General features: G+C 42.6%; 1 protein-coding gene across 1 annotated transcript in view; it reads right to left on the reverse strand.

Annotated features, from left to right (window-relative positions):
• The window catches only part of ADAMTSL3 (ADAMTS like 3), a 387,063-nt gene that overhangs the window by 44,965 nt on the left and 319,371 nt on the right, over positions 1 to 22,727 (reverse strand). The window contains 3 exon segments of the mRNA XM_032622232.1: positions 3,278 to 3,406; positions 5,534 to 5,661; positions 17,622 to 18,693. Of these exon segments, the coding sequence (XP_032478123.1) occupies positions 3,278 to 3,406; positions 5,534 to 5,661; positions 17,622 to 18,693 (1,329 nt within the window).

The following is a 22,727-nucleotide window of genomic DNA, read 5'->3' on the forward strand; positions in this document are numbered from 1 at the left end:
CTCTATGGATGTGCCTACTCTAGACATTTCATGGATATGTAATCATACACTGTGTGATCTTTTGTGTCTGGCTTCTTTCACTTAGCATCATTTTTAAAGATTCATCCATGTTTTAGCACGTATCAATATTTCATTCCTTTTTACGACCAAATAAAACCCCATTGTATGGATATACTACATTTTCTTTATCCATCCATTAGCTGATGGATATTTAAGTTGTTTCCACTTTTTGGCTGTTAGAAATAAAGTTGCTATGAGCATTCGGGTACAAGTTTTTGTGTGAACATATGTTTTCATTTGTCTTGGGTATATAACTAGGAGTGGAATTATCGGGTCAAATGTTTAACTTTGAGGGAAATTGCCGAACTGCTTTCCAAAGCATCTTCCTAGCTTAACCTCATCCCAACCTGTGGGCCAAGAGAGTTTCTTGGAGACTAAAGAGGAGCCCAACACACAAGAACATTTTAGAGCAGAGACCCAGATCAGCTGCACCTCTAATGAGCTTAAGGAATAAGAAAAACAAGCAACCCAATACACACCTAACACGAAATTATAGAATAAACAATGCTCTTGCTAAGCATTAACACACGAACAAATAAAATATGCAGCTCTTGATATTTACTGGTCATTCTCCTCAGACGAGCTTTCCTTTCTTACCAGAAGGTGGCAGAGAGGGTGCAGTTTAAACTCCCTACCCCTCTCGTTTTTAGAAGAAACTTTTTTTTTTTTTAAGAATAAGACAAACAACTCTCGCAAATAACTTAGAACTTTTAACCCTTAGAAATGCAGATTCTCAGGTTCTTTTACTTAATATCATGATTAGAAATATATAAGAGTGACTAGGGACAACCACTATTGATATCTATACCACATGCTTTAAATAAAACATATTTGGCTATAACAAAGAACTATGAATCTGTCTAAAAGGTATGAATAGATAAGCTCACTCTGCTCTGCTTAGTAGAAAACATTTTAAGGGTAACTGAAACATAAGAGAAAAAATTGATACATGCCACTGACTGACAGTAATAATGTAATCTCAGTTTGCAATATGAAAATGTAATTTTGGAAAGCAGTATTCAAGTCTGTAAATGTTATAATGCCCTCCTCTATCAAATGGGGCTGAGTTAGATGATAGCCCAGGTCCCTTCTTCCACTCATATAGTGTATTTCCTATTTTAGACATGAGAGTAGCACGGACACGGGACTCACCTATGGTCATATACTAGCCAGTGACGGATCTGTCTGTAAAACCCAAGTCTTCCGACCCTTCATCAACTTCATCATTACTTCATCTTCACTTAAAAAGATGAATCTCCATAAAAAGCAAAGTTAGCTATGACTTCTGCCCATAAGAAAACACAGTAAGTTCACTGCAGGCTTATTTAAGATGGCACATAACTCAAAATGAGGTGTTTATTTTGAAAAGGAAAGACCTCCTGATGAGTTCCTGGGGTGCAGGCCATAGGGGATGACTGCCAAGTAAAGCAAGACCAAATGGGCCCATTCCTAGTAAGAGCTGAAGCGGCGGGGGCGGCGGGGTGGGGGGGAGAGCCAGAGGAAGACTGCCAACACCGAGCTGCATCGCGGGCCTGAGGGGGCACAGCACAGGGTCCAAGGGACTGCAAGAGTCAAGGAGTGGTCAGAGACGGCACACACGCTGACTGGGCCTGGCCAGAGAATAAACCAAGACAAGCTTAATGATCTTAGCTGGAGGCTTCACTCACGAAAACAGTTTCCACTGAATCCAGTCCCTGACTTACGACGGCAAATAATACCCCACAGTCCTTTCAATGGCTCGTCGCCCCAAAAGCCTAATTGTAAACTATTGTGGGGAAGTAAGAAATTTAGAAATAATGTTAAAAGCTGAGGTTTCTCTTAATAGAAGTCAGATCTATTTTGAGAATCCTCTGCAGGTGTAGAGCTGTAGAAACTCTAGACATTTGTGGCTTGGCAACTACAGAGTTCCGTTCTGCTTCTCTCCTTGCTGCAGCCAGAGAACGCCGCCTGTTCTGTGATGGGAGGTGTGTTTTGCCAGAAAACTCACATATTTGTGGGTGGAGTCAGCTGGGAGGCTGGAGGGATTTTTCAAAAGTCTGCGTAGGCCAAACACTGCAGGGACTTCCAAGGGGTGAAAAATAATACCTTGGGGGTTAGCAACTTTCCACTGCTTGTAAAGCCAAAGGTGCAGCTCTGGAAACATGGCAAGTAACTAACTGACAATGACGGGGAGGGAGAGCCTTAGAGCTGGATGGCTGTGTCCTGGAATCCTGTCATTACGTGCACCTTTACTCTGGTACCGAGACCAGCCGTGAGGGCTCCTCCGGTTACCCTGGGCTCTCTGGCCTCAGCAAGATTCATCTTAAGGGGCTGCAACTACAGGTACCCCGTTAGAACTAGGAAACCAGGCAAATACAGTTCCCCAGAGAATTAAATCAATGCACAGTAAATGACAGGCACATGCAAGGTCACCCTAACATAGTAGATCTTAATTTTGAGGAGTTTATAAGTCTCTCTGAGAAACTGATCAAAGCTATTCACACAGGCCCCCTGGCCCCCATAAAATGTACGTGTGTACAGCGTATAATATTAATCTCAGTTGGGGCACGCATGGGCCCGGGGTTAAGACTTAAGAATCCATGGCTTAAAGAGATAGAATGGCCCTAGATGAAGACAACGTCAGACTGAAAATGGCATTTCTATTAAAGAAAGAATGAGTCAGTTAGAAAGAAGGTTTGGCTGCTGTTGTAAACAAAGCAGAAAGAGCCACTGGGGCACAGACTGGTGATGCTCACCCAAGGACAGTCCAGGACAGACAGTCTAGGCCACAGAACCCTGACATCCCCACTCTCCGACCTGGCCTTGCCTAGCACAGCCTTTGTCCAGCTGGAGGACACAGCTAATGATTTCCAACAAACCTCCTTGCTCCAACTCCATACTCACCAAGCAATCACCTGCTAGAAGCTGGCCTTTTGCGCAGATCTGCCCGCAGGGACAGGGTATTCTGGTCTTGCCAGTGTGAGCATGCCAGTGTACAGGGCAGGTCCTGAACCTGTCCTCATAGTCCTCAATGAGAATGATTAAACTGCATTCTGTTTTACACACTGGTCTCATGAGCTGGTGTCAGCTCACCCTTGAGAGACATATCCTCTGTCGGGTGCTGGACAATCAGATTTTTAAGCTTGCAGGGCTGTCTGAGCTACCAAAATGACAGCTGGCGACTCCCGGCCACACTGGGCTGGCCTTGTGCTCTCCCACTGGGAATGACCACGCTCACCTCTTACAGGACACTGGATGGTCACGTTTGCTCGCTGGGGTGCTTCCACGATGCCTCCAATCACGACGGAGAGATGGCTGTGCTCCGGTCTGGTGATATTTCTTCCAATAGACAAGATGGCAGGTGCCTCTTAATTCAAAGGGAGCAGGGAACTATGTTAGGTTCAGGCTTTTGCTCTGAGTAAACCATGCTGCATTTGGTAAGCTTTGCTGAGTTCTTTGAGAGCAGGGGCGGAGTCCTGGCTCTCTCCGCATCCCTCGTGGTGCCCCATGGGGACTTGCACATCCACAGCCTGGAGGTGCTCAGGGGACAGATGGACAGATGGATGCATTCAAAGAGATATCTACAAAGAGGCTTTGCAACAACCATATACAGACTGTGAGGATAGTTTGGTTTTATAACCAAAATTGAGGATAAAGTCCTCTTTGATACTTCGAAAAAGAAGAAATTCAGAAGTTCATGCAAACAAGACATGGCACGGCAGGAATAACATCTCTGCAGTGCAGCCTTGGATGAGTTAAAGCAGGACCAAAACACAGGAGGGCTTGGGACCATCTGACTCTCTTCCTGGAAGGAAAATTTGAAACAAACCTGCATAACACTTGCATGGAAAAGATGAATCATAAAAACAAGGTCATAAAGAATCAGGAATTCATTCACAGACTTTTATTTTCCTGGACTTTAAGAACCATGTACTTCTACCAGATTCATTTATGAACTCACTCAGGAAACATACTTTGTGCCTGGGCTGGAGAATGGGAATATGAAGTTGGAAAACAACCATTCTTGCCCTCAAGCAACTCATAGACTGGTGGGAGACACCATTACCATTACAGGGTGATGGCTGTTGAGGTAGAGAAAGGTGCTGGTTGCCCAGGTGTCTCTCAGGAGCATGTGGGGGGTCAGGGAAGGCCACCTTCCTCTACTGCAGAACTGTTGCCGTGGTTGGTTTCCCTCCTCCACCCCATTAGCAGGTAAGCTCCTGGAGGGAGAGGCCACATCGTATTTCTTTAATCTGTTTTATCACCAACGCATAGGACATGAAAGAATAACACTTTGGTGTTTGGTAACCATGTATTCTGGAGAAGAGAACTTGGGAATGACCATGTCTGGGGGACAAAATGTTCCATTTGCTCCTGGAGTGCTTGGGGCACTGAAGTGCTATCCTGAGAATTGAAAAGATAGGAACTCTTGGGCTGGGAAAGGGCTGTCATTGTCCTATGTCCTCTGGCCCCTGAGGACCTTGCACCAGCTCTCTCATGAATCTGAGCTGTTCTGGGATGGACTTACGGGGAAATGTGTGAGCTGCAAGAGAGACTTCTATTCCTCCCAGCAAGTCCAGAACCTTGGAACTGAGGTTTTCTGGAAAAGAGCTGATGCTCACAGGAGAGAACAGTCCAGGAGGATCAAGGCACAGAAAATCAAGGCCTGAAGGCCCTACCTTGGGAATGCAGCCAGGAGAGGGACTTAGCATCAAGCCTGGCATGTTCACGGAGCTTTTAAAATCAACTGGTCCAACCTCCTCTATTTAGAGATGTGATGTACTGGCTACATCAATGCTTAGTTGTCTAAATGCTGGGTTGCAATCCCTGATATTGTCTTTCTCCTCACCTTAGTTTATTTGAGCCATAGATACCAGAAACCACACAGCAGAGAGTTGGAGGATAACTTATTTTAGTTTTAATCCCAGAACATGAGCCTGACACAAGGAAGCATTGCTTACAACTCTGCCACCTAAAAATGTTCCTTCATAAAAAAAAAGCACACTTTTATATTAAAGTGACTTTCTCTACATCCTGGAACAATTTACACTAATTTACAATGACAGTTTCCTGAAAGTGTTTCTAAGGATTGGGGGGTATGCCATTGCGAGGTATACATCAACCTTTAAAGGATCATTACTCTCTTTCGCCGGCTGGTGGCGCTTTAAAAATGAAAAGTCCATACTATCAACACCGCCGATTAAACCCTGTCTCATTAATTCCCAATTCTTAGAAAGCAAACTCCAGAGCAGCTGTTTTCAAAGTGTGGTCCTCAGGCCAGCAGCACTGGCATAACCTGGGGACATGTCAAATATGCACATTCTCAGACTCCATCCCAAGCCTGCTGTGTCGGAACCTCTGGGAATGGGGTCTAGACATTTGGGTTTTAACCCTACCTCCCGGTTACTCTGCTGCATGCAAACTGCTGCTCCAGAGTTTCATGTTCAAAACAAAACAAAACCCAGGCATTCCAGGTGTCAACAACAGGCATTACCTGCATACAGCACAGAAGAACTTTCCACGTCCGAACCCAGATGATTAGCGACAGAACATCCATATATTCCTTGTTCTTTCTTTGTAGGTTTCTGTATCTGTATTTTCCCCATTCCATCCACAATGACTCTGTAGAACAGTCAGAAAGAGGATGCGCTCGTGTAACACACTGAACTCTTCTAGAACCACAGCAACTCACAGAGAATGAAGACAGCAAAATGACTGACTTTGGGCTGGCAAGGATCCCAGAAGATGATCTTGTCAAGCTTCCTGCCTATAAGCGGATAACGATATAGACTAGAGGGTGGAAAAGTCCTTCTTCTTGGCTGAGACTCAGGGAAATGGTAGAGCTGGAATGTACTTGGAGATCCAATCACCCTATCTCACTTTGCATGAGAACAGACTTTTCTGGATGGACTCAATGCTTAATCTACCACGTTTTAAAGAAGACAAATGAGATTGCAAACGAAGTGTAAGATTCGTTTAATTTTAAGACTATACATTTCAAGAAAACGCAACTGCAATTTTTCTTGGTACATTACATATTTTTCTTTCAAGTTGAAAAATATAGTACTGAATACTAATAGTGAGTTTAAATCATCTGATCGTTCCCTTTCTTTTGTAATTTGTCAGTCATTATTAAAATTTCACTAATGTTGCACCTTACAAATCCACATGAGACACGTGTGTCATTCTCTACAGGAAAATCAAAAGTCCAAGTAAGGTAAACTCTAGGTGAAGTTACAGAAGAAGTGTAGCAGGGATTATTAGGTACACACAGTCTCCACGCTACTGTTCCTCAATAGTATGGTTCACTGGGAAAGATGATCTCAAACAGGGATCAGCATTGATTCCCTTGTGTATAGTTCAGAGATGCTAAGTGATGCTGTGTCTCCTGCTTCTCTATTTCTCAGTTCTACACATACTGAATTTCACCTGTCTGTCCTCATTACTGACCCACACCTTACTGTGTTACAGTTGACTTTAATAGGTACGACTCCTTGGAAAATGTTAGAAACATTTGCAGTGGGTGTAGCAACTCTGAAGACTAGGGCTGCTTCTAGGCTACAGGATATCTGTATGAATTTGAAAAAAAGTTGACCCTCACCCTTGGCAAACGTAGCCTCAAAGTTCAGGGGTTGGTGAGCAGAGGGTTCCCTTCTGTCCACCTCCTTCCCTTCCTCTGGAGAGACAATGCCTTTCACAGCTTTGTGGGCAATTTGTGAGCTCAATTTCAGCCAGAGATTTGCCCACTCAGCTGGGTACCTTTGTGCAAAGTACAAACTGTATACACATGCATGGTGTTCCTGAACACGATTTTGGCTATGGAAGGAAAGGGAGAAATAGAAAATTCCCAAGTGTTCAGTGAAATATTAGTTATAAGAGAGTGGAAGAGGTTTTTAAAAGAAAACAAGAAGGAAACAGTTGAAAGGGAGAAGTTAAAGACAGCAAAATCTGTCAATGGCCAATTGAATCTCCTTTATTAATTTTTTTAAAATTCAGGGTTGACCCACTCTACCACTTATGAACAGAAAATAAACATTGTGCCATAAATTATTATATTCTATAGCAATTTTCGCTTCATATTATTTTAACTGGGGTTTCTCTTCTATGTGAAATAATAAATCTTTTGGTTTATGAGACTAGAGGACCATCCTATATGACTGTCAGTAGAGAATGATTTCACTATTGTTTATATTCTTTCAAATTTCTTCAGAATAAATGTTGAAAACTTAAGAAAATTTCACTTCCTTTTTATTATAGCAGTTTAAAAGTCGTTGAAAATAAAGAACTTAAATTCACTTTCTCCTGAAGTCACAAGTGAGACAACAGAGATAATGGATTCTACTTTGTTAAGGATATGCCTAAACTTGGATAATAAGTTATTAATTTTTTAGTTTTTGTATGAATGAGAACAAAGTCCTCATTTCTAAATCTGTCACGCTTAAATTATGCTCTTGAGTCCTCAAAGGATTAAGTCCAGTCTTATGTCACTCCTATAAACTCATTTTTATCCAATTTTATCCATTTTAACCTTCAGAAATACATAATTTTGAAACTCTCTTCAGACTGGCTTCCATTATTATAGCTCATAATAATAAATAAAGAACATCTGTAAGTTTCATTTTCCAATGTTTACAATACCCAATCTCCTAAAGAATTTATGGGCTAACCGTATTGTGATTCCTGAAACTAATTTGTTTAGTGAATAAGAACGTTTAAAAAATAAGTTTACGGTGTTATTTAGAATGCCAAAGATCTATATCATATGTAACGTTTAATCAATGTTACACTTTCTGTGTGTCAACATTTTCCCACACAAAGGCTTTTAAAATTATACTAAAATGTTTAAAAACTAAATAAAATTAAAAATAAATAAAAAAAGACAAACAAGCAAACCTTAATTTGCCAGATGTTAAGCCCTCATTTTCTGCCCCAATCCTTCTTAACGAACTGCAGACGTGGACTTTTCATTTCAGATTTTCACACTGGAAGTGAGTGGACCTTTAGTTACTGCTGCCCGGCAATGGTTATTATCTCACTATCACGGTATGAAAAAGTCAGTGGAGGTAAGAAGTCTCAAGCTGCATTATATTGGATCTTGACTATGCTGTTAAGAATCAGGACTACACTGTGTGAGTTCCTTATGGCTTCCCAATATCATACCTGCATGTAAATACCACCTGATATTCATAAACACCTGCATGTAAATACCACTTGGAGAATCAGAGTCGGTCAGGTGTATCCTCACAGGTGACGTAATTATTCAGGAAATGAGAAAGAGTACTTGTTCTGCTTTCATTTTATTTTAATTTTTTCTTAATGATTTGAAGTTGTTAATAGGTTGTCTGGATCAGTGGTCCATATACTATTTTTTTCCCCTGCCCCTTCGCACTTTACAGATCTTAGCAACATGGACTGTTCTGACCATTAAACACTGTATGTTTCTTCATGAACTGAACGGGGCCACTTCATTTCCTGTCACTTCATGTTGCTGGCTCATCCTATGCTCCAGCCATGATGAACCTCTAACAGGTTCCAGGACATTCCATGATCTGTCATCACCCCGAGCTTTAGCATACGTTGTTCACTTTATTTGGAATGCCCTTCCCCACTCCAGGCAAACTCTGACTTACCCGCTGAGTCCTGGAGCAAATGTAATTTCCCCGGTAAAGCTTTCCCCAATACTCCCAGAGTTATCTTTTGCCCCCTCTGGGCTTCTTCTGCTCTGGTTCATATATTTTAAAAAAATATTTATAAAATCTTTTTATTCCCACCAGACTGTGATCTTGTCAAGAGCAGGGACCAAATCTTATTCACGGCTGTGCCTTTTCTATGCCTAGCACAGTGCCTTGTATACAGCACGTTTTCAAAAACATTCAATGACTAAATGCATGAATGACTAGAACAGAACAGAATAATGGGAGAGAATAAATGCACTAGGAGGATGCAAGCTCTCCTGCAGCCCACAAATGAAATAATCAAGGGTGGGCAGAAACGAAAACAGCTGAATCGCCCAGAACAAAACCAGGAATATGGCAGACCTAGCTATTACTAGGGCTAGACTTGCACTGTCAAATCCCTATTAAGGAATAGTTGATTAAGAATAAAAGTATAACTAATAACTCTACGTGACAAATGTGTATACACTGAAGTGTTTTCTTAAATTATTTCGTATGTACGTTTGTATGACTTAGCGCTTCTCAGATGATTCCTTGGTTTTCTTGGCCTCAGTTTTACAGCGCAGTGAGAAATCACTGAGATTAGAAATAGCCGAGCATGTGTGAACCTTCCTGCCGGGTGGTGCCACCCAGTATCCAGCCTGGACCAGTCCGTGGGCTGAAAGTTCTTTAAGGAATCTGATCTTGGCCTTTGCTGCATAACCTTTTTCTTAACCTGAAGTAATAACAAGGCTGATCTTTCCATAGACATCATCCCTAGTGAACCTACCCACAGCCTTCCCTTCCTAGCTGAGATTTCTTACTCAGCTGGCGTCCAAACGTACTCCACGCCCACACTGTTTCCTCTTAAGGGAGAGAGGCTCTCAGAAACATAATTCCATTTCAGAATTTCTTCAGTTGAAAAGATTTGTGAAATTCAGAAAAATATATCTAAAAGTGAGAACTTCGTTGCATACAGGAGTTTAAACATAAGTTGAAAAAATTAATTAGGTTAATTTGAGGAAAAAATGGAAATAAAAATAGATGTTTTAAAAATTCCCTTAAAACATTAAAACTCTTAATAGCCATATAGGATTGTTTCAATAGCAAATGGTTGATCCTCAGAGTATGCAGAAACACATCTGAGTGGTATGTCAGAACCTTTATAGGGTTTCCAGGAGTCTCAGCCTCAGAAAGAAAGTTAATTCCATTTGAACAAGTCAAACAATCTAAAATCAACTCAATTCAACAAACATTGACTTAAACTGACCAAGCTCTACTATATCCCTGTAGTACTTTATGGCCACAAGTCAACTGATCAACCTTCTCAGCCTCTTGTTTCCTTATAATTCTAAAGTGAAACTGTTGAGCTGTCCTCGAAGGGTAGTCCATGGACGCCAGGGGTCCGTGAGCTCAAAACTATCCTCAAAACAGTAAATACTAAGCCATTACTTGCATTTTTCACTGTGTTGACATTTGCACTCATAGTAAAAGCAGTGGTGGGTAAAACTATTGGTACCTCAACTGGAACCGAGGCAGTGGCACCAAAGGGTACCAGTAGTCACTGTATTCTTAGTACAACACACTTGTGATAAAAACAAAAATGCCAGTTTCCCTTAAGAATGTCCTTAACGAAGCAGTAGAACTTATTAATTTTACTATAACTTGACCCTTGAGTGTAAGTTTTTAAATATTCTGTACGACAAAACAGGAAATACAAAGCGCTTCTGCTGCACGCCCAAGTGTGCTGGTGTGATTGTGTGAACTGCTAGCTGAACGAGCTGCTTTTTCATGGCATACCACTTTACTTGCAAGAATGACTGACAGACAAACCATGCTTATTCGGACTTGGGTATTTGGAAGATAATTTTTTAAATGAACAAAAACAAGCTGGCCACTTCAAGGAAAGCAACTGACAGTATTTGTTGCCAATGATAAAATTCGAGCTTTCAAGGGAAAATTAGAATTTTGGAAAATCAGTAACCTTCATTGCGAGTTTGACTGCTTTCGAAAACTCAAAGACTCTTCTGAAAAGCTGGGTAGTAATATTAAAGAACATCTTTTTTGTACTGTATAATGAAATGTGTCAACATTTGGAAGATGCGTGTAACTCAGTCAGCCAGTATTTTCCAAACGACCAATGTATGATGTTATAAAATCTAGTATAGTTACAAGATCCATTCAAACAGCAAGAGAAACCAATAGATTTCATTGTAACAGAGTAACCAAAATCTCATTAATATGGCTTTAGATTCCATGTTCCAGCTAAACTTTAAGAAACTGCCACTTGTCTAGTTTTAGTGTAGCATTAAAAAGGAATAGCCACAATTACCTGAAAGGGCTATGAAAATATTCCTTCTCTTTCCAACTGACATATCTGTATGAAGCCAAATTCTCTCTATAAACGTCAACCAAAACAACATATCTTTTTTTTTTTTAACATCTGTATTGGAGTATAACGGCTTTACAATGGTGTGTTAGTTTCTCTGTATAACAAAGTGAATCAGCTATACATATATCCCCGTATCTCCTCCCTCTTGCGTCGCCCTCCTACCCTCCCTATCCCACCCCTCTAGGTGGACACAAAGAACCGAGCTGAGATGTTAAAAAAATAATAATAATAATTTGTATTCAAAACAAAAGAAATAGTGTATGCAACAAAAAACCAAAAATGCAAATTAAGGAAAATATCCATTGTGCTGGCTTTTTCTGATAATCCACTTGCCCACGTTTAAAAGAAGAAATAGCACACCTAAGGAGAAAGAGAAAGCCAACAGAATATTTCAGGGAAATAAAATTTTCAAGTGAAGAAACCAAAGAAAGGGGCTTCCCTGGTGGTGCAGTGGTTGAGAGTCCGCCTACCGATGCAGGGGACACGGGTTCGTGACCCGGTCCGGGAGGATCCCACATGCCGCGGAGCGGCTGGGCCCGTGAGCCATGGCCACTAAGCCTGCGCTCCACAATGGGAGAGGCCACGGCAGTGAGAGGCCCGCGTACCGAAAAAAAAAAAAAAAAAAGAAACCAAAGAAAAACAGGTTTTAAATCTGTATTTGCACTTGGACTTGGAAGATCTCAGTGTCAGGAATAACAGGGTGTAGCTTCTTTTTTTTTAATTGAAGTATAGTTGATTTACCATAGTATATTAGTTTCATAACTTCTTTTTAACTATGGGAAAAACCACCAGGAAATCCAATGTGAGGTGATAGATCCCCATCTTACTAATTCTAAAGGGGAACCTTATGGCACCACAAAGGCATGGAAATACCCCAAAAGTGCTCACATGCACATAAACCGTCATACTAGTCACACTTTTTACTAGAGAGATTTTCCTAGAATATATGTGTTTTTTAGAAATCGTCTTGTTTCCCTTTCGTTAACTTGGGCTGTAGGAATGAAAGGTGAAGCTAGTGTAATGTCATGATGCATTTGTTCGTAGCCTTCTTAAACCACAATCTTATGGAAAAATGGTCTGAGAAGGGAAAGAAAATCATTAATTTTTTTGTTTCCATTTATAATTTATGCCCCCAACTGTTTCTCAAATGGGTGTGAAGTCAGAATGATCCTCGTTACTTGACCAGCTGGGAACTAAATTATCCTTTGAAAATTAAAAAAAAAACCACAACCTATCACAACAGATTGAATGTAGAAGCATTTAGGTGAATCCAGCTATATTTTATTAAGCCAGACATGAAAGAGATTTGCAAAGATGTAAACCAATGCCATTATCAGTAATTTTTCAAATACTGCTTTTCAAAAATTAGGCTTTTTTTTTTTTTTTTTTTTTTTTTTTTTTGCGGTATGCGGGCCCCTCACTGTTGTGGCCTCTCCCGTTGTGGAACACAGGCTCCGGACGCGCAGGCTCAGCGGCCATGGCTCACGGGCCCAGCCGCTCCACGGCATGTGGGATCCTCCCGGACCGGGGCACGAACCCGTGTCCCCTGCATCGGTAGGCGGACTCTCAACCACTGCGCCACCAGGGAAGCCCATAAACAGCTCTTTTAAATGTTTCATGGTTTTAATTTCTAACATCACTAGATATAACTCATATTACCTAAAGCTCTTCGGGCTTCTCATCATTGTTTTAAGTTTAAAGGGGTCCTAAGACCCAAAGATTTGAGAACTGCTAAGTTAGTTGATCTGGAAGGTTAATTCTACTTCAAAAACTTCATTATACTCTTGTGCTCAGGGTTCCAGGCAAAACAATAAAAAATTAGATTTGTTATATCTTTTCATTCTAAGACACAGCCTAACAATTTAATTTAAAATTTACCTACATTTCTTTTAATGTTTCACATATTAGGTGATGCACAAAAAAAAACGACATGATAAAAATAAAACTTGCATTTTTAAAGTAACTTATGGTTTACAAAACAATTTAACATCTGGTGTTTTGTGTCTCTCAACAATCCCTAGAGGCAGATAAGGTGCAGCTTGAGCTCTTAAACTCAAATTGAAAGAAAGCAAAAGGTCTATAACCCTATGTGTACAAACAGCAAGATTTGGAGACAGAAAAGAACACAAAAGTGAATTAATATTTCCGTTATCCCCTGTTATTTTGTGTAAAATGAATGAAATGTGATATTTTTGCACTGATATGGATAACTATCACAATAAAATAAGGTGACTTAATATTGTGTTTTGAACATCTCAGAAAACTTTGATCCTTATCATCTTATTTTTGGATTTTGTGACATGAAAAACTGCATGATATAGAAAATTACTTCAGATTCTCAATCTTTCTACCAAAGCTATTATTTGTGTGATCTTCAAACATCGCTGGCAGTGTTCAGGAGATAAGGTCCCTGGTTCTGACTGGCCATGAATTAGTCATGAGATTCTGTTTGTTTTTTTTAACATCTTTACTGGAGTATAATTGCTTTACAATGGTGTGTTAGTTTCTGCTTTATAACAAAGTGAATCAGTTATACATATACATATGTTCCCATATCTCTTCCCTCTTGCGTCTCCCTCCCTCCCACTCTCCCTATCCCACCCCTCTAGGTGGTCACAAAGCACCGAGCTGATCTCCCTGTGCTATGCGGCTGCTTCCCACTAGATATCTCTTTTACGTTTGGTAGTATATATATGTCCATGCCACTCTCTCACTTTGTCACAGCTTACCCTTCCCCCGCCCCATATCCTGAAGTCCATTCTCTAGTAGGTCTGTGTCTTTATTCCCGTCTTACCCCTATGTTCTTCATGACATTTTATTTTTCTTAGATTCCATATATATGTGTTAGTGTACGGTATTTGTTTTTCTCTTTCTGACTTACTTCACTCTGTAGGACAGACTCTAGGTCCATCCACCTCACTACAAATAACTCAATTTCGTTTCTTTTTATGGCTGCGTAACATTCCTTGTATACATGTGCCACATCTTTATCCATTCATCCAATGATGGACACTTAGGTTGCTTCCATCTCCTGGCTATTGTAAATAGAGCTGCAATGAACATTTTGGTACATGACTCTTTTTTTTTTTGCCGTACGCGGGCCTCTCACTGTTGTGGCCTCTCGCGCTGCGGAGCACAGGCTCCAGACGCGCAGGCTCAGCGGCCATGGCTCACGTGCCCAGCCACTCCGCGGCATGTGGGAACTTCCTGGACCGGGGCACGAACCTGTGTCCCCTGCATCGGCAGGCGGACTCTCAACCACTGCGCCACCAGGGAAGCCCCATGACTCTTTCTGAATTATGGTTTTCTCAGGGTATATGCCCAGTAGTGGGATTGCTGGGTCATATGGTAGTTCTATTTGTAGTTTTTTAAGGAACCTCCATACTGTTCTCCATAGTGGCTGAACCAATTCATATTCCCACCAGCAGTGCAAGAGAGTTCCCTTTTCTCCACACCCTCTCCAGCATTTATTGTTTGTAGATTTTTTGACTATGGCCATTCTGACCGGTGTGAGATGATATCTCATTGTAGTTTTGATCTGCATTTCTCTAATGATTAATGATGTTGAGCATTCTTTCACGTGTTTGTTGGCAATCTGTATATCTTCTTTGGAGAAATGTCTATTTAGGCCTTCTGCCCATTTTTGGATTGGGTTGTTTGTTTTTTTGTTATTGAGCTGCATGAGCTGCTTGTAAATTTTGGAGATTAATCCTTTGTCAGTTGCTTTATTTGCAAATATTTTCTCCCATTCTGAGAAATGGAAATAAAAACAAAAATAAACAAGTGGGACCTAATGAAACTTAAGAGCTTTGCACAGCAAAGGAAACCATAAACAAGACCAAAAGACAACCCTCAAAATGGGAGAAAATATTTGCAAAAGAGATTCTGTTTTCCAACGACCTCATCAGAAAAGTATTAACCCCTACCCTGCCAAACTCATGGGGCTGGTGTGAGTTCAAATGAGGTACCACATCTCCTAGATATGGAAGATTCTGATTTACAGTTCCTACACAAGGTAAGATTACTATAAGTATGCTTTTTTAACGGCCTTATGTTGATTTTATTTTTAAATGTTAAGTGACCTGCAAAGAGAGAGTCTGTACATGCTTAAATTCAGTCTTAACGGTATCCAGTCTTGTATCACAGCTATGTGATAACGATTGGGACAGTACGATTTCATTTTGAGAATTCCCATGCACATGTGAAAACCATACCCTGACTTTTTTTTTTCATTTAAAAATTCCTTTAGGGGCTTCCCTGGTGGCACAGTGGTTGAGAGTCCCCCTGCCGATGCAGGGGACACGAGTTCGCGCCCCGGTCCAGGAAGGTCCCACATGCCGCGGAGCGGCTGGGCCCGTGAGCCATGGCCGCTAAGCCTGCACATCCGGAGCCTGTGCTCCGCAACGGGAGAGGCCACAACAGTGAGAGGCCCGTGTACCAGGAAAAAAAAAAAAAAAAATCCTTTAATTGACAGGTGATTGTATAGAATACATAGAGTAGCAATGCATTTTAGAGTATATAATGTAAGTAGAAGTAAAATGTATGATAAAAAATAGCACATGAGAGAGGGGGAAAAGGAAGTATAATACTATTAAGATTTTTTGTTTTGAGACACGTTTTATAAATTGAACTGTAATTATCAGGCAATAAAATTCACTAACTTTAAGTGTACAATTTCACTTCTGACACATGTATACATTCGTGTAGCCACCACCACAAGCAAGATATATAACATTTCTATAACCTCAAAAAGTTCCCTTTGCTCCCTTGCAGCCAAGTCCCCTCCCCCAAAACCTTAGGACTATGACAACCATTGACCTTCTTTCTATCACTGTAATTTTGTCTTTCCTACAAGTTTATAGAAATGGAATTATTATAAAGTATGTAGTCTTTTATGCTTGGTTTCTTTCACTTAACATAATGGTTTTGATATTCATACATATTGATGTATATATATCCGTAGCTCCTTCCTTATCTATGATGAGCATTTGCCATTTTATGAACATACCGTAATTTGTTTACAAAGCCATCAGGTGATGGACATTTGGCCTATTTCCAGTTTGGGGCTATTATGAATAAGGCTGTTAGAAACATTCAAGTATGCATTTATTTGATATGCTGCTTTCCATCCTTTTACTCTTAACCTATCTGTGTTTTTACATTTGAAGTGCACTTCTTGTTGACAACCTATATTTTAGTTGTTGCTTTGTTATCCTCTGACAATCTCTGGCTTTTAGTTAGAGCTTTTGGATTATTTATATTTAATGTATAATCTTATACTTTACATAATGTATACATAAATAGAAGAACACCTTGACAAACTATCAAAAGTTATTCAACAATCCACAAAATAACCAAACAGAACTTCTAAAAATTATGTATGTGGTCACTGAAATGGAAAACTAAGTGGGTGGGCTAATATCCACTTAGTTTTTTACAATGCTGAAGAGACAAGTAGCAAACTAGAAAGTAAAAGAGGCAATATGAAAGAGAGTTTGAAACACAGGGAAGATTGAGACAGAGAAATTCTCACATACATTTATTTGATATTCTAGAAAGAAAGAAGAAAAAGCTATATTCAAAAAGAAAATGGGGGGCTTCCCTGGTGGCGCAGTGGTTGAGAGTCCTCCTGGTGATGCAGGGGACACGGGTTCGTTCCCCGGTCCAGGAGGATCCCACATGCCGCGGAATGGTTGGGCCCGTGAGCCATGGCGGCTGAGCCTGCGCTCCGCAGCGAGAGAGGCCACAACAGTGAGAGGCCCGCATACCGCCAAAAAAAAAAAAAAAAAAAAAAAAAAAAAAAAGAAAATGGGCTGAGAATTTTCCAGAACTGATAAAATATATGTATCCTCAGTACAGAAAGTGCAACAAATTTCAAGCAAGATAAATAAAACAAGACACTCACGTAGACTTACCATCATAAAACTGCAGAGCACCAAAGATAAGAATAAATTTTGAAAGATAAACAGAGAAAAAGAACGTATTACCTACCAATGAATGATAATTACACTGACAACACACTTTTCAACAACAAAAATGGAAGCCAGAAAACAATCTTATCTATAATAGGCTGAGAAGAAAGTAACTGTTCTCCTTGAACTGGTAGCCACTTAGCCCTCCACTTTAAAATGATGGTGAAGTAAAGACTACTTTGATTTTCTTTCTTTTCATTTTTTATACTCCAATATATCTTTATTGGAGTATAACTGCTTCACAATGCTGTGTTAGTTTCTGTGGTACACCAAAGTGAATCAGCCATATGCACACACATGTCCCCATATCCCCTCCCACCCTCCCTATCCCACCCCTCTAGATGGTTGCAAAGCACTGAGCTGATCTCCCTGTGCTATGCTGCTGCTTCCCACTAGCTAACCATTTTACATTCCATACCCTAACATTTTTGAGTTTCTCTCCCAAAGAATCCTGTTGGAAACACATTCTTGGGAGAAGGGATTTGAAAATATTTTCAAGAAAGCTGGAAGCAGAACCATTAAGATGGTATTACAGAGGAAACACCGTATTCTTGTTTTACTTACTTTTCGGAGGGTCGTAACAATGCTCCATCCTTGGTCCACGTATATGTGGCCTCACCGGGGGTAACAAGCTCACACAGTAGATTGATGACCTCCGTCCTTCTTGTAATGTAGACTGTATTTCCAATCCTTGAATGTACTGTTTTATTAAAAGAAATCGAGGTGGGCTGGCTTTGCCTCAAGAGAACAGGTCCCTTTGGCTTGAATGTCAGCTTGCCTGAGTTTTTCGAATTGGAGCTTTGGGGCACACTTCCCGTTTCCCCCCTTAGGTGAGCCGTGGGAGGCGCCTCTCCCAGGATGCCCCGCCACTGCACGTGTGCAGACTGCGCCTTCGCTAACTCGGCCACCAGCTGATATATCACCTGGGACGCAAGGTCATCACTGACCTCTCCGGTCTCCATGAGCTGACTCATGTTCCTTATCAGTTCATCAAACTGGGCGGTATCCATGCTGTAGGCTCCCTGTTTAACTGCGGATTCAAACTGCTTTTTCTCAAACTCCCAGGAGTTGGCGTTTCCTGCAGAATGGCTGCAGTGGCCCAACAGAGCTCGTAAGAGAGGCTGATGATGAATTTGGCCATCGTCCAAATAAAGCTCATTTTTGTTACTCCACTTCTGCCTCATCTTATGCCATGTGGCTCCCAAATTATTGGCTTCATTGTGGTCCATCCCAGGATATTCCCTTGTGTGCCCTCTGAGGGCTGGGGGTGCAATGAGCCGGTTGTCAGTGCCAATGAGCTTGAGCACCACTGTCTCTTGGGCAGAGCCTGCAATACACCGGTACATGCCGATGTCGGGGGCTGCAAGGCTGTGGATTTTTAGTGAGCCTGACTTGGTGATGCCGAGTCGTTTGGAGTTCTGCAGACAATGGCCATCCTTCTCCCACTGGATCAGAGATTTCTGGAATCGTCGCACTGGGCATTTAATAATCACAGATGTGTTGGGCAGCAAATAGGCTCTGCTCCCGACGGTCAGGTTAAGGCGCTTCTCTTCCCTTGTCTGAATGTAGACTCTCTGGACACCAAGGATCTGAGGACCCTGCTTGCCAAGGTTGGTCTTCATCTCTGGTTGCATTTCTGTAGGAAAAAAAAAAGAGAGAAAAGAAAACACAAACATCTCAATGATGAAAACTTTTTGACTGTAATCTTCCAAGGCTGGCACAAGTCAACAAATTTTTTTCCTCTTTTAAAACATTTGAGAACTAAAACGTAAGTAATGATATATATATTATACATCCTTAGATGGGGGTAAATTTCACAACTATCTAGTACTTGAGCAGCAAAGAATGCACGTTTGAATGAATTGCATGGAAGCATGTAAATTATTTTACAAAGCTCTGGCTTGGGGAGGCATGAGGTTAAGTGGTTAAATGTTTCCATCAGTAAGGGGATGTCTGATATGTGGGGCCTCCACCACCTAGGGGAGGAGGCCCCTGAGAATCTAGTATGGCTTGGCCAGGGGTACCCCAAATCTGAGGGAGGCAGTGATTGGGGAGATGAGTGAATGCGTGTGAAGGATCTGAAAAGGAGGATGAAGCCGGCCAACTGCAGCATATAACCCAAGCGGGTCAGTTCAACTAGCTTGGGGGCCTAAAGAAGCAAGTGATCAAAGAAAAGGTAGGACAGGCACTTGGAAGCCAGATGAATCTGAGTTTGGATCTTAGCGCCATTTGCACAAGTCACTTAATCTCTCTGAGCCTCAGTTTTCTCACTCATAAATGTGGGTAATGTTAGCACCTTCGTCAGAGGAATGTGACAGGTTAGAGCGTTTATATCAAGTGCACTTAAAAGCTCTCATATATGACTAATGTCAGCGGACAAAGGCAGGTCCAGCCAGCAAACAACAGGGCAAGCTGAGACGGATCAAGGGTCAGCTGACTCTTGCTTGTTCCTGGGCACTGGCTGCAGTTAATGGGCTAAGGCCAAAGAGGACACTCCTCAGATCCCATCCCCCAAGAGCCGTGGCTCTGTCCACCTGCGGGAAGGAAGGCCTCAATGCGTCCTAGGGTGATTCTGAAGTGAGTAGGGGGGCTTGATGCAGGTGGGAGACTGATTCCTCTTTGAAGATGTACTTAGGTCCATGGGCAGATGGTGGAGCGTGGGCTAGAGGGCCTGGAAGGAGGAAGTGACAGAAGAGAGACTGGATCCATGGAAACGGCACTGTGGAATTCAGGTCATGAGACGGGGTAGGGGGGAGGGTGGGAATCAGAACCTTGGAGGACCCCGGTTACGGCTCCTCCTGGTTGTAGCACTGGCAGGGATACGCTGGGAGGAGAACCAGATTAAGACTCTGCTTAGACGGACTTCTCAGGCCCTGGGCGCGAACTAGAGTGTGTTCACCAGTACCCTGGTTTGCCAGAATAACTCCTGGACTCCTCTCGGGTGGTTCATGATCCCTTTAGAGTCTGCCTGCCTGCTGGGGTGTGGTGGTGCCCGTAAGTTCAGAAAAGCAACAGGGTTGGGTGCGTAACAACAGGGTTGTGGTAGAGAATGTTCTAAGTGAGGGACAGGCATAATGAGTTTGCATGCAAATCCCACAGAGATGCAATTAATAGGCCAGGCCCCTTGTCCACGGTTCTGCCCGCGAATGCTCCCCTCGGCTCATCTCTAAGTGGAGCGGGGTGGCCTGTCATGTATACACCTTTCCCTAGTGGGACGCAGACCCTTCACAGAGGGTGTCAAGCTCCCCTCAGCCAGTTAAGGCATACAGGTTTTCTTTCGGTTGGCAATATAGAGTTTTGGACTTACCACTGTTCAACAATGATCAAAAGCAGGAGGATTCCTGGTAAACTGACGGTTCATCTATTATTATAGGCAGAGATGCTATGCCAAATACTTCACAATCTGCATGGTGAGGGTGCAGTCAACCAGAGCAGATGGCAGCTGTAGCACTGGACCAGGTCTTTGCAGTGTTCCCTCTCCCAACATTGTTACACCATGAGGAGGTCAGACGGCTCCTGGCAGGAGGGTCCCAGCAGCTGGGAGACAGTCGTGGGGTTCAGGCAGAGGCTACTTACTAACCATTTGGGAAGTATGTCCCTACTTTAACAACCAGTCACAACTCTGGTGTGTGGCGTTTCAATATCAACTCTGACTAGGCAGTGGCTCTCAAACTTTGCTGCACATTCAAAACACCTGCTATTATTGTTTTTTAATCTCAATACCCTGGGTCTCACCTCCAGAAATTCTGACTTATGGGGAACAGCCTGGGCATCAGACTTTTTAAAAGCTCCCCAGGTGACTGAAATGGGCAGCAAAGGTCGAGAACCACTGCCCCGGAGCGTCCCATTGCATTAACTCAAAGGCAATCTGAGGGGACGCTACTGGTGGAGAGAGAAGGGAAAATCAGAAAGAGCATCTGTGTCTTCTGTGTGAACCCTGCCGAAGCCTTTACACCTTGTGATGTCTTCTGTAAGGAGGAGGCAGGAGGATTTCTCTGTGGTCTCACCATCAGGAACTCTTATACTTTCCTCTGAGTAATTAGTCCATTTCCTGCCCGATAAACACTGAACCGTGTAATCGACCAGGTTGCCTTTTCCAAGATAGTTATGTTATCAAGTTTAGAGCTAAATTTGTGCCCACACGTAACAGAAGTGCAAAATTCAAGACATAATCCTATATTAGCCTTGTTTGTTTTCCTTTTTTATTACTCACTGGTTTCTAATTTTACTTATCTGGTTGCATTTTATGACTACTTGTCACAATGCACGGTATGTATGTATGTCTACACACATACATATCCATGATATCTACATAATGTGTTTATATGCACCTATAAAGATCTCTTTTTATTATCATTTAAAAGGATTCAGTTGAACACCCTGTCTGGTCATTAATCCCTCAGTGGCGGACAATGGGAAAGATAAATGTGCACGTGGATGGCTTTGCAACCTGTTCTTCAAAATCAGAGTTTAAGCTGGGTCAAAGTCAGACTTTTGAACTCATGCAACTGAGAGAGAGGTGTGGAGACAGACTCTGAGGGCTGCTACAGATGAGGCCATAGCTTGAACGTTCCTGCTCTTACTGGGAAGGTGCAGAAGCCCACATGGGGAATGCAGCACAGGCCTGGCTCGATGCTTCAGGCTGGAGATGATCTGAGGCTGGTATAAGCCCACACAACATCCTGTGTGGAGATGGGTTCTAATTGCCATGGAGATGGTTTCTAATTACCACGGAGAAGGGTTCTAATTACATTCAGGTCCACTGGTAGCCAGATGTCCCTCAGCTGAGCTTGGGGCTTAAAGCAGATGGGACCTGACTCCTTCCAAAGCAGGCTGGGGAGTCTGCAGGTGACAGGCAGTGTTCAGCCTTGGTAAAGGCCCTGCCCATGGCTGGGTGAGCCATGAGCAGCTCAGCCGCTCCCTCTGGCTGCATGCCCATCTGCTGGAAGGCAGGCCCTGTGGCCCCAGCTCCATTCCCAACCAGGCCTGTTTAGCAATTCCTCACGCTGGGTATGCAGCAGTTCAGTTCGCATGTATGCCTGGGGAGGGGTCTGGGATCAGGCTCTGCCATGTCCCACGGCGTGGGCCACTTCCTCTCTTGGGACGCCTGTGAGTTCCTCTGGAGCAGTGCCTGGAGCGTGGCCTCATCAGACACAGTTCTTGGGCAAGAAACTGGTCTGGTTTTGGGTGACTGCCTCCTCCTGCATCTGGATACGCCCCCAAACTGCCACACTGGACGAGCCTGATGAGACAGAGAGTGGCCAGGCAGCGATGGCATCCTCCTGGAGGGCCTGCGGCCAGTGCGAGGGTACCAACCCATCCCTCCACTCTCCCACTGTGCTGGATATGAGAAATGCCACATCTTTTGGCGTTTCTAGAAAACGAAGAGATCTTTCTTCTGGAGGTCCTCCTTCTGGCCTCAGTGTCAGCCTGCCCTACCCAGTAAAGGCCAGCCCTGGTGCCCGAGGCCGTTTATCGCAATTGCCTGCTCGTGTCCAGCCCTAATTCCAGTTGTGTCCCTGCCATGATGCTAAGTCTTGGCGCCATGCCAGGTTTCTGCCCCAAGCCATCTGTGCTGGATGTTTCCACTTGGTCTCACCATCACTTGACTCCTGCCACTCCCGAATGGGCTTTGGCTGCAAAGCAGCCTCTAAGCCTTCCTATTACCCT

The sequence above is a fragment of the Phocoena sinus genome, chromosome 2, assembly GCF_008692025.1.
Source record: "Phocoena sinus isolate mPhoSin1 chromosome 2, mPhoSin1.pri, whole genome shotgun sequence".
In the NCBI taxonomy this organism is placed as follows: Eukaryota; Metazoa; Chordata; class Mammalia; order Artiodactyla; family Phocoenidae; genus Phocoena; species Phocoena sinus.